Here is a 13,119-nt window from a genome sequence, read left to right on the forward strand (position 1 = left end):
CAGCTAGTAAATTGGCATGATGAACAAATTTGACATGACTTGAATGGTCTTAATTATCCATGTTTAGACTAACATAATTTAGACGAGGCATGTTCATAATTTAACTATAACATGATGAATCTATCATTAGCATAATTGGTTGACTGGAAGTTTTAGACTTGAAAATTCGAAACAAATTCTACATTCGTCTTAATGTTTCAAAGAAAATCACATGATGCATTCTGAAAAAATCTGAAGCTAGTTAGAAGAGGCTGACTGAATACTTCTTTATATACAAAATTCTTAATTTCAACAGACAGACCATAAAGGGTGTGATTTCTTACATTTTTATTGCACTCAGTAGTTGAAGCTCATATCACATCCCTTAAAAGGGTTTATCAATGACTCAGTGTGCGCACACATCTCATACTAATGTTGTTTATTAATGATAGCAAAAGAAAATAAAAGCAGGAAGGGGGGAATCGTACATGGTCTAACGAAATGGGGAGACAAATTCATCATAATCACACATTTAAACTAGCGACAATAATATACAAACGATTGCATTCACATTTATTTAAAAGAAATGAAAGAAAATGCAAGAACAAGCAGCAACATATTTTAATTTAAACAGGAATGATATATAAACTAAAATTGGCTGAACCAAATACTAACCTTGTATGGAGCAATAAACTAAGGCTCGACGTCAAGTGATATCAAATTCAAACTTCCTCCCAAATTCTAATTTAAAACAGAAAGTAAAAGGACCAGAAAAGTGGAGAACTTTCAAACTCTAAAAAAACTTGAAGTGTGCGGTGATTTTTGCTCTCATTTTTTGGGGTAGTTCTTGATTGATTCTTGGATTTTCTCCTTGATTTTACGATGTCGATCCGATTCATCCTTATGGGAACCAAATGGTTCCCTTTTATAGCCAATTTGGGCTCCAAGAATTCAAAATTTGAATTCTTGGAAACGCAACTCTCAGAGGAAACAACAAAGAAATCAAGCAGGGGAAGAAAAAATCAACCTTTTCAGGTCGATTTGAGAGGGTTGAGTGACTGATGGGGCCAGGAACCGCCGGAATTGACATTTTTCCAGCGGCTCAGAGTCGTTTCTAACAGGGGGATGGGGATCACGTGGGGTGGTGATGTAGATGTCTGAGAAAATGATGATGGGAGAGGAGTCTGGATTCTGGAGAAAGCTAGCTAGCGTAGGTCTGAGGAAGGGTCGTGGGTGGCCATGGAGGAGAGGAGCGATTAGTTTTCTTGTTCTAAAAAAGAAAATGAAAAGGCGTTGATTTTTGGGAGAAGAGGAAGATGACCACGTAGGTCTTGGAAGTTGAGGGATTAGAGGGCGGTGTAGGGGTCTAAAAAGTCTTAATTAATTTAAACGATCGGACGGTTAATAAAAATTAAGGGTTTAAAAAATAAATAACTAAAAATGTTATATATATATAAAATAACAATTATAAAAAAAATGAATTAATTAAAGCCGTTGGATTAAAATAGAGGGTCGAGATTAAAAGTTAAGAAGCACAATCCATGTGTTCGCCTACGAGGCATACACGGATTGGCCGGTTTAAGGGGACTTGGATTGTCAAAATTGCTCAAATTAAATTCATTGAAATTATAACCCTTTGTTAATTAAATGATCATAATTTATTAGATTAAAAATAATTATTTTACAAAACTAGATTATTTGATAAAATTAGTCATTTGAAATATAAAATTAATATAAACTAGTAACTCAATAATTAATTAAGCCTTCCTAATTAAAAAATTGTCAAAAATGTTTATTGTAACAATAGACATTATATATAACTAGAAAAAATTAATTAACCCTTAAGAACGATATTTATTGTTGACGTAGAATTTAATAAATGAGAAAGTAAGTAGTAATATTTATATAATATATTTAAATTTTTATAAGTAATAATATTTATGAAATAATTTTTCAAATAAAATAAATAATTAAAAATCTTTTCCTATTACTACAAAAATTTCATAACATAGATTTTTATTTTTTATTATTATTATTAAAACTTTAGTTAAACAAATGTGGAGAGCCTAAATTGGGTGTCAACAACTTTCCCCTTTCTTTGTCCATGGAAGAGAGTAGAGAAGATGTGGACAAAGAAACATTGACACGATCCAATTTTAGGCAACCCACTAAAATACACCTTGAGCAAAACTTGGCAAGAAATGTTTATGGAATTATGGCCGAACTCTGGCTTCTGAGTTGCCTACATATCTCAGGTTTCATGAGATATCAGGCCATTTGTAGTTCGATAGTGTAGGAACATAGCCAATTTTGTTAAAAAATTTGCCCTAGCATCGAATTATGGTAATACTGAAATGTTTTGGTGGTGAGGTTTGAAGATTTTAGCACGAATAGAGGGACGAGATATAGTTTTAAAGAACATGAATGAGAAATGCTCCGTAGCAATTTCTACTGGAGACTTATGGTAGAGGGATTTTTTATTTTTTTTTAAAAAAAGATGCCCCAGTGTCAGGTTATAATGAAGTGAGACCTGAGAGAGTTATCTGAACTTTTGAAAATCGAGTCGAGTTGAGGTTTGAAAGTGAATCCTTGACGTAGCTAGTGATGCTTGACATTGCACTAACTTTCCCTAGTTTGCTGCTTAGAGGGAGTTCGTCGCTGTAATGCTTTGTCCTGCAAAACATGTAAAAAGGTGAGAAGTACCTGTTGCGGTTCAAAAATTATAAATTGAAATTGGAATGTAAAGAGTAGAGTGTAGATGTCCAAACGATTGTTGATGTCCCCATTTTTTGTGTTGTGAATGTGATGTAGGTAAAGTAACTTGTAATGTAAAGGCCCTCGACTGGCGGGGCTGTTGTAATGTAAAAACCTGTATCCGGCTGTGTAAAGCTTGTAATGTAGACCTCCGTTTGGCGGGGCTGTTATAAAGCAAAAGACTGTATCTGACGTTGTAAAGCTTGTAATGTAACATGTTATTGTTAGTGTATGAAAGCGTCATTGTGCTTGCATGCCCCCGGTCGGTGGAGCTTCGGTGATGTCACTACGATGTGGTCTTTGATTGGCGGAGTGTTGCTTCTTTTGCTTATATACAGGCTCCGATTAGCGGAGTGTTGCTTCTTTTGCTTATATATAGACTCTGATTGGTGGAATTCGATCGATGTTTGCTATGTGCAGCCTCCGATTGGCGGATTTTGACAATGTTTGCTATGTACGGCCTCCGATTAGCGGAGTTTGACGATGTTTGCTATGTACAGCCTCTGATCGGTGGAGTTATTTGATGAGGTTACATTACAAGCTCCAGTTGGTGGAGTTATTTTGACAGAAATCTAACTATTCTATTTTCCTACGAGGGCCCTCTTTTCTTTAGCATTTCATCCGGATCTTGAGCGTACCTACAAAAAATTTAAATAAAATATTCTTAGACATAAGATGCAAGTTGAAGTACTTCCAGGAAATAAAGTAGGGAAATAACATTTTGGCTCATGATTGTAGAGGTCGAGTGGCGCCTCCGGTCGTGCCCCGAGACTTGATGTTAGTTCCTTGATTCATGTGTTCCTGCGCTCAAAGAAAATTTTTAGTTTGGGAGGGGGTGTTGATTTCTATCGACTAGCGGACTGAAACCTCGTCACAGGAATCTTTCGACGTCTTCTTATCCTGCACATAGTTTTTTAACCTAGAGACTTGGTAGGTGGAAGAGTAGAAAAAACTTTTGAAAAGAATTAGCTTTTTTTTTTTTTTTTTTTTTTAGAAAATAAATATATTACTTATATATTAGGTATATATATATGAAGTAATTCTCCAGCGTTTTTAGATTATGACATGTTCCGAAGTCCATCGAGCTTTCCATTTTGTTGACTATATCCAACATAGTCTTCTTGTAGCTTTTACCCTCATGCTGAAGATTGTCTAGCTCTTTTGCAAACACTGCGACGATCGAGATTCTTCATATTCTGAGGTTATGCTAACTATGAGGAAGTGTTTCCCAAGGGTAAGAAAAAAAATGGAAATTATGCAGTGCATTGATCGAGCCTGACTCAGGTTGCCAACGTATCCCCAAAGTAGGAATCATATCGTAACGTAGTTCAAATACAATTGGGAGAAATAGAAGTATGTAATGCAATAACTGAGCTTGACTCAAGCTGCCTACGTATCCAAGTGGAATCAGGCCGTAACGTAGTTCGATTACAATAGAAGACTGAAAAATATGAAGGAAAAGTAAGAAATTTGTGATGCAATGACCGAGCCTGACTCAGGCTGCCTACGTATCCAAGCGGAATTAGGTCAGGACGTAGTTCAAATACAACAGGGGAGAATGAAAGATATGACATGCAATGACCGGGCCTGACTCAGGCTGCCTACGTATCCAAGCGGAATCAGGTCAGGACGTAGTTCAAATACAAAAGAAAAGTGAAAAATATGAAATGCAAGGGACCGATTCCGACAAGGATTGCCTACATATCCCACCGAGGGAATTCAGGTCGAGTGTAGTTCTAAATACATGGAAATGATGATTTTGGGTTTTCTAAGGGAGACCGAATCTGATGTGGGTTGCCTACGTACCCCGCCGTGGGAAGTCAGGTCTAAACGTAGTTCTGTTACACTGAAAATGCAAAAGTACCAAAAATAAGCGCTAATCTTGAGGTCTTCAGATGTAGTATTTCTTGATGGCGTCTGAATTGATTGGTTTTGTGGTCACTCTGCCGTCCATTTCTGCTAAGATTACTGCTCCTCCAGAGAGTACTCTATGAACCATGTAGGGTCCTTGCCAATTTGGTGCAAATTTCCCTTTGGCTTCTCCTTGGTGAGGAAAGATCTTCTTCAATACTAATTGCCTCGGTGTGAACCGTCGAGGATTGACCTTTATTTTGAATGCTTTGGTCATTCTGTTCTGATAGAGTTGTCCATGACAAACCGCGTCAACCCTCTTTTCATCGATGAGCATCAGTTGTTCATGCCTGCTACGTATCCATTCTGCATCGTCCAGACCAACCTCTTGGATAATCCTTAAAGATGGTATTTCTACCTCGGTAGGTATTACTACCTCTGAACCATAAACCAACATATAATGAGTTGCCCCAGTTGATGATCTGATTGTGGTGCAATAAACGAGTAAAGCATATAGTAGCTTCTCATGCCATTGCCTGTGATTGTCCACTATTTTTCTTAAAATCTTCTTGATATTCTTATTTGCAGCCTCAACTGCTCCATTCATCTATGGACAGTAAACCGTGGAATTTTGATGAGTAATCTTGAACGTTTCACAAGTTTCCTTCATAAGATAGCTGTTGAGGTTGGCTACATTATCTGTTATGATTGATTCTGGAATTCCAAACCGACAAACTATGTTATTGCGAACAAAGTCTGCCACTACCTTCTTAGTCACTGCCCTGTATGTCGAAGCTTCGACCCATTTTGTGAAATAATCGATAGCCACCAGGATGAAATGATGTCCATTTGACGCGGGAGGTTCTATGGGTCCAATAACATCCATACCCCAAGAGGCAAATAGCCAAGGGGAACCCATCACATTGAGCTCATTCTGTGGAACCCGTATAAAATCTCCATGCACTTGACACTGATGACACTTTTGCACATACCGGATGCTATCTCTCTCCATCCAAAAATATCCAACTCTTAAAATCTTCTTTGCTAAAGTGAACCCATTCATGTGAGGTCCACATGTTCCTGCATGTATTTCTTCCAAAAGCCTTGTCGCTTCTGCAGCGTCGACACACCTCAGCAATCCCAAATCCGAAGTTCTCCTATATAGGATTTCTCCATTAAGGAAGAAATGATTGATCATCCTCCTCAAAGTCCGTTTCTGCTTGCTTATAGCATTTTCAAGATATTCTTGTGCTTTTATCAATCTTCTGATATCATAGTACCAGGGTTTTCCATCCAGTTCCTCATCTACATGAAAACAGTATGCATGTTGATCATGTATCTCTATATCGATAGGGTCGATGTAATTCTTGTCTGGATGTTGAATCATTGAGGACAATGTTGCCAAAGCATCAGCAAACTCATTTTGAGCTCGAGGGACATTCTTGAACTCAATCCTTGTGAATCTCCTACTCAACTCTTTTATGTAATGCAAATAAGGAAGGATCTTGACATACTTAGTGGTCCATTCTCCTTGCACTTGATGAACCAACAAGTCGGAGTCTCCTATCACCAAGAGTTCTTTGATATTCATGTCTATGGCCACTCTAAGTCCGAGAATACAAGCTTCATATTCCGTCATGTTATTGGTGCAGTAGAACCTAATCTTGGTTAGATTGGGTAATACTGACCTGTTTCCGAAATTAAGACTGCTCTTATTCCAACTCCAATAGAGTTTGATGCTCCATCAAAAAACATTCTTCATCCATCATATGACTCTGATATGTCTTCTCCTACAAACAAAACCTCTTCATCAGGGAAGTAGGTCGTGAGTGGCTTGTAATCCTGGTCCACCGGGTTTTCTGCGAGGTGATCAGCCAAGGCTTGTCCTTTGATGGCCTTTTGTGTCACGTACACAATATCAAACTCGCTCAACAAAATTTGCCACTTTGTCAGCTTACCTGTAGGCATTGGTTTCTGAAAGATGTACTTGAGTGGATCCATTCTTGAGATTAAGTACGTGCTGTATGTAGACAGGTAAAGCCTAATTTTTTGCGCGATCCAAGTCAAAGCGCAACATGTTAGTTCCAACAAGGTGTATCTTGCCTCGTATGGTGTGAACTTCTTGCTCAGATAGTAAATGGCTTTGCTCTCTTCTACTTGTCTCATCATGCTGCCCCAATACACATCCAAATGCATTATCCATGACAGATAGATACAATAACAAAGGCTTTCCAGGCTCTGGTGGGACCAATACTGGTGGGTTGGACAAGTATTCTTTGATTTAATCGAAAGCCCTTTAGCATTCCTCTGTCCATTTCGTGGCAACATCCTTCTTCAGTAACTTGAATATGGGTTCACAGATCACTGTGGATTGAGCTATGAACCGACTGATGTAATTCAGTCTTCCCAAGAAACTCATTACGTCCTTCTTGGTCTTGGGTGGAGGTAGCTCTTGGATTGCCTTTATCTTTGATGGATCCAACTCTATGCCTTTTTTGCTAATGATGAATCCCAATAGTTTTCCCGCGGGTACTCCAAATGCACATTTTGCGGGATTCAACTTCAGATTATACTTACGCAACCTCTCAAAGAACTTTCGTAAGTCATCCAGGTGGTCTGAACTTCTTTTGGATTTGATAACGACGTCATCCACGTACACTTCAATTTCCTTGTGGATCATATCGTGAAAAAGGGTAGTCATGGCTCTCATATAGGTAGCACCGACATTTTTGATACCAAATGGCATTACTCTGTAGCAATACATTCCCCATGGAGTGATAAACGCTGTCTTCTCTGCATCATCTTCATCCATCAGGATTTGATGATATCTTGCAAAGCAATCGACAAATGATTGCAACTCATGTTTTGCAGAATTATCAGTGAGTATATGAATATTTGGAAGAGGGAAATCATCCTTAGGACTGGCCCTGCTGAGATCTCGATAGTCTACACATATTCTAATCTTTCCATCCTTTTTTGGTACTGACACAATATTGGCTAACCATATGGGGTAATTTGTAACCCTCACAACGTTCGCCTCAATTTGCTTAGTTACCTCCTCCTTGATCCTTAAACTCAAATCTGGCGTGAATTTTCTTGTATTTTACTTAACGGGAAGACAAGTGGGATCAGTCGGTAATTTGTGCGAGACAATATCAGTGCTTAATCCTGGCATGCCATCATAAGCCAAGCAAATACGTCAACATATTGCTTAAGCAACTCTATTAACTCTTGCTTTCTTTCAGCCTCCAAATGTATGTTGACTCGTGTTTCCTTCACGATTTCCTCATCTCCTAAGTTGACAACCTCTGACTTTCAACTTGCTCGATCTCATGTGGTAGATTTTCCGGCATCATGCTTTCATCGTACTCTTCATGATCTTGTTCATCGCTTTCACCTTGCTCGGTGGATTCATTACATGTCATAACCGTTGAATGAGGATTTTTATTAATATGAGTGCTGAAAAGTGCAAAAGGTAAGTAAAAATAAATAGATATTTAGAATAACGAGAAATTTTTCAAAGAAAATAAAGCCTTTTTATTTTAAAGCATTCTAGCTTTTTAGAAAAGGCAAGCAACAAAAGATTAGGCATGATTCAAGCCTCAATTTGATCATGCAAATTTTAAAATTGAGACTACTTTTCCACACTACCAGGACTTTGGTTGAAATAGGGACAGGCTGGTGGTCCATTCTGCGAGATTTCTCCAGGTTCCGCATCACGGATGGTCAACTTGTTGAGATTTATCCATTCTTCTTCTCCAGCCATGGCTACGAACAGATTGCCTATTCCTTCTACGATGTTATCAACGCCAACTTAATCTGGAATCAAATCTTGTTATGGTACAAAGATTGTATCGCTTGACTAGTGACGGTCTCTTCTCGAGGCAGGCTCATATCCGAGTACGTTGGTGCCTCTCTAATGCTTCAGCTGGATCGGCTCAACCTTGCATTGGACTTAGGTCCAAGTCCATTCTTAGACTGATATCCATATTTGAACATCTCTGACGCAACCATTTTCGCTGCACTTGACAACTTTGTATTACCTATCTCTGCTTCCTCACCGACCCTTATAGCTTGCATAATTTCCAAAGTGTGAAAGGTGGCTCCGTCTAACTCGTCAGCGACTGGGATATAATTAACAAAAGGATAGGGTGACTTAGCTCCCCGTGGATGGTAACTTCGGTGCGACCTCACTCAAACTTTACACATTGGTGAAGAGTGGAAGGAACTGCTTTTCCCATGTGAACCCATGGTCTTCCCAGCAACAGGTTGTAGTTGGATGATACAATTATCACTTGAAATAGGATGGGGAATTCAGCCGGCCCCACCTGCAATGTGAGATAGATCTCTCCAATGACACTTCTTTGCGCTCCATCAAAAGCTCTAACTTTCACACGACTTTCCTTTATCTCTCCCATATTAACACATAAATCCCTCAAAGTGACCATCAATTAGAAATCGAGTCACAAACTTACCACAACACTTGACTGCGATGTGAAGCGCTTTGTTGTGCCCATCCCCTTCTGCAGGCAGCTCATCATCATAGAAAGAAATCTTGTTAGCTTCCACTATTCTTCCAATCATTTAAGCTAAGGTTCACTAGTGGTCTCTTTTGGAATATTCACTCTATCTAACACTTCCATCAAAGCATTCCTATGAGCTTCAGAACTCATAAGTAGAGACAAAATAGATATGTGGGCAGGCGTCTTCTTCAGCTGCTCTTCGACTGAATAGTCTTTAGGCTGCATCTTCTTCCAAATTATGCGGCTTCAGCATCGGTAATATTGTTCTTTGGATTCTGTTCTTTTCCAAGAGCTCTTTGATTTAGATTCTCTAGGCATAACACCTCCCTGACCTGGTCATCCCTTGAGCTACAACAATGTCGATCATCTTGCCCTTGGCGTCCGCTCGATAGTCCTATGGGACTGCTTTGGTGTCATATTCAGGCTTTCTAGCAATTAGAGTAGTCACTACAACTCTTGGGAGATATGTTTGGACAGTCAGAGGTACCTTTAGTTGAACAGTGATAACAGGTTGCACCGAAGATGTCATGGCATCTGGTTCATCTATGTCTGGACAGTCAGGGTCCCCCATATTCTTCATCAAGAGAAACCATGTTGACTTTCGATTCTCATGGTTTGGCAAGGAGTTATTGTTCACATTAGGAGGCGCTGGAGTGCATTTGATTACTTTTCTTCTGATCAAAGACTCGATCTGGTTCTTTAACCCATAACAATCTTATGTGTCGTGTCCTTGGATTCTCGAGTGGTAAGCGCATCGCTTGTTTCCATCAAAATTACGAGGGATTGGATCAAGAAGTTTTCCTTCAACTGGTTGCAGCACTCCCGTTGTCCTCAACCTCTCAAACAATTGGGCGTAGGGTTCGGCAATTGGTGTGTAAGTGCGAGTATTTCTAGCTTCAAGATTTGGACGTGGTTTCGATTCATATGCTGGTCTATTTTGTTGGATTGGTGCTTGGACAAGGAAATATGGTCTTGGAGGATTTTGGTATGCTGGTGCTCTGGGTGGATTATAGTGTGGTTGGGTATTATACACTATGTATGGGACGTATGAAGCATGCGCAGCGATTTGGGGATTATTGGGGTATCGGTGGGATGGTCCTCCTTGTTGGTAAGTGACAGCTGAAACATCCTCCATTTTCTTTTTTATGCCGCCAATGGAACCTGATTGTATAGTCCTACTTGCGGCTTGCAATGCGACCATAGACTGAATCTTCCCAGATTTAACACCCTCCTCTACAAAGTCTCCCATCTTGACAAATTCAGCAAACTTCTGGCCCATCATTGACATCATCTTGTCGAAGTAGACACCTTCTTGAGCTCGAATAAAGTACTTCGAGAGCTCACTCTCATCTAGTAGCGGTTGCACCCTTGCGTCCTCAGTTCTCCAACGTCGTGCATATTCCTGGAAATTCTCAGATGGCTTCATTAAATATTGGCCAATGAGAATCTCTCAACAGTAATTTCAGTATTGAATCTGAAACGAGTCATGAAGTCCTCAGCCATTTCCTGCCAGTCACGCCATTTGCGAGGGTCTTGGCGGGTATACCAAGTCAATGATTCTCCAGACAGACTACGGATGAACAACTTCATCCTCAGCTTCTTATTTCTCCTTACACCGACTAACTGGTCACAGTATGCCCTTAAATGTGCGTGAGGGTCACCTTTTCCATCGAACATGTCAAACTTCGGTGGTTTGTACCATACCGACATGTCAATGTCTAGATGGATGCACAAGTCGTCATAATCCAGACTCTTTGTTCCTCTAGTAACTTGTAAGCTTTTCAATGCCTTTCTTATACCCTGAAGCTGGGCATTTATTGATGCATCTTCTTTTATCTGGGTATCTTTCTCCATTTCTGCATAGTGATCGACCTCGTACGGGACATTAACCACTGCTGGCATTGTGAAGGTAGGAGCTCGAGCGACATATACGGGTGGAACATGTGGCTCATAGGGAGCGGCGACATGTGCCCCAAGTTTCTGCTGCATTGTTGGTATGGTTGGGTTGCGATTGGAAAGGTCGGGAATGGTCCTAACTGCGGTTTGAGAAGCTGGTGGAACTCGACCGTAAATTGGAGCCTGTTGAGTTTGTTCTGGCTGATTTGGCAAGTCGGCAGAAGGTAAGTCATCCTTTGCGAAGTAGATAGGCGTCTTGAAAATAGGGAAAGTGGTAGCCGACAGTTTGGCCAAGTCTCGCACTTGGCGTAATTCTTCCCTCAAGATCTCAAGCTTTTGCTCCATGCGAGCCATTTTCTCTTCATTTTGGATGTCTATCATGTTTCGAGAACCTTCGGGGTTCTCAATAGGTATCATTATGTTTGCAGCAACGTTGAAGCCGTCTTTATCAGTCATCTTTCCTTTTGGTCGAAGGTTATATCGTGAGTCAGCCATTTTGCAAGTCGACACAAATCAACGTACTTTTGGGGATAAATGATGAAAATGAAAAGAAAACAAATAAAAAGGAAACTATGTTAGTTTGGAAAATATTGAAAGATGTAACAAATATATAAGTGTAACACATATATACGCCAACTTGGCGACATTCAAAACGCGTCCTAATGTAGAACCTCTTTTTGCCTGAGGTAGGCCTACGTTGCAATCAGTTTGATAATAAATGATCCATTTAAACACATTTTAGATTTGGAGCAAACATAACTTCATTGATTAAGGTAGTTTGGCTATTACAATGAAGAAATGAAAGTACATGGGTGGCCATAAGGCATACAAGAGGGATATGCCATACGACACTTTGAGGAAAGAGCTCAAAAAAGAAAGATGACCTACGGCCAGGTTGGGGTATCGTCACCGTCATCGTCCCCATCATAAAATGGCTCTGGGTGGTACTCTGGGGATTCGTCGATCTTCCATTCCCAGTTGTTTGAATCTTCCCCTTCATCAAACCCTATGGAATCATATTCTGAGTGAGTGTCTTTTACTATTGGGACAGGTTCATCCTCCATATGCATCACTCATCCATCTCTAGGGTCATACAAGTTAGGGTCATGCTCTAAATATCCTTCTAAATCCCCTTCCATCTCCTCAGTTGGCTCTCTAGGATCCTCTTCTGGGTCTTCCTCCATCTCTTCATTTAGTTCATCATCAACTGCTTGTATGAGATGGTCGACAGACCGTGGAGTCATCTGATGATACATGGTTGTAGTGATGTGCATGAGGTTCAATAGCTCCGTGCCAATTTGATTTGATCTTTGGGTGTCTGTGAACCCTAAAATCCTGTCACAACTGGGCCTTGCGAGAATTCCTCCCATCATAAACCAAGTATAATATTCAGGAGTGCACCAAGACTCAACCTCCATGCCTAAGTCAAGAATGTCATACCATCCTTGTATCAAAGCAGAGATCCTCTCGATCGGTATCCTTCCTTCATAATCTACCTCTACTAATGCCATATTTGACCATAGAGGAACGCCTTGGGTAATTCCAAACTGTCGGAGGACTCTTAGAGGTGTGCAAGGTTCGAAGCCTTCCAACCCAATCAACTCAATGAAATAGGCGTGGTTGGTTCTCAACAGAGCTCGGCCATGGGTCCATGGTAGTCGCCATTAAATACGGTTCCCTGTGAGGTGGGTCAGGAAAAGGCGCCAACCATCTTCATTATTTGGGGCATCCCACATGCTCAATCTCGCCGCATGGCTTCTGATTTTGTTATGTAAGTCTGCTTCAGCGCCATTTTCTGCTTGTCTTTGATAGAAGTGTTCCAACACCCAAATCAGCCCCCCTCCCCTATCAACCTTAAAGTGATCATATCCTCTAGAGCAGAGGGATAATGATCGAAATATTTCTGCCAAGATCATGGGTACGATGGTCACTCTAATAGGTCCTCTAAACATGAAGATAACCATATGAAGTAGGTTGATGTCGACACAAGCCTTTTTCTTTGGGAAGATCATAATACCCAAAAAGGCCATCACAAAAACAATAGCCCTATGCCTTTCCCAACCAACCCTAGAGATGAAGAATTCTTGTTGGAACCTATCATAGCTATCTCGACGAC

At 40.2% G+C, this 13,119-nt stretch overlaps 1 protein-coding gene across 1 annotated transcript; it reads right to left on the minus strand.

Moving 5' to 3' along the window:
- Window positions 1-4,624: 4,624 nt before the first annotated feature.
- On the minus strand, window positions 4,625-5,191 carry LOC107057774 (uncharacterized). The gene has a single exon (XM_015302726.1). The coding sequence runs from the start codon at window positions 5,189-5,191 to the stop codon at window positions 4,625-4,627; it is 567 nt and encodes a 188-aa protein (XP_015158212.1).
- Between the last annotated feature and the right edge of the window lie 7,928 nt (window positions 5,192-13,119).

This window comes from Solanum tuberosum, unplaced genomic scaffold (assembly GCF_000226075.1).
Source record: "Solanum tuberosum cultivar DM 1-3 516 R44 unplaced genomic scaffold, SolTub_3.0 scf00375, whole genome shotgun sequence".
Classification (NCBI taxonomy): domain Eukaryota; kingdom Viridiplantae; phylum Streptophyta; class Magnoliopsida; order Solanales; family Solanaceae; genus Solanum; species Solanum tuberosum.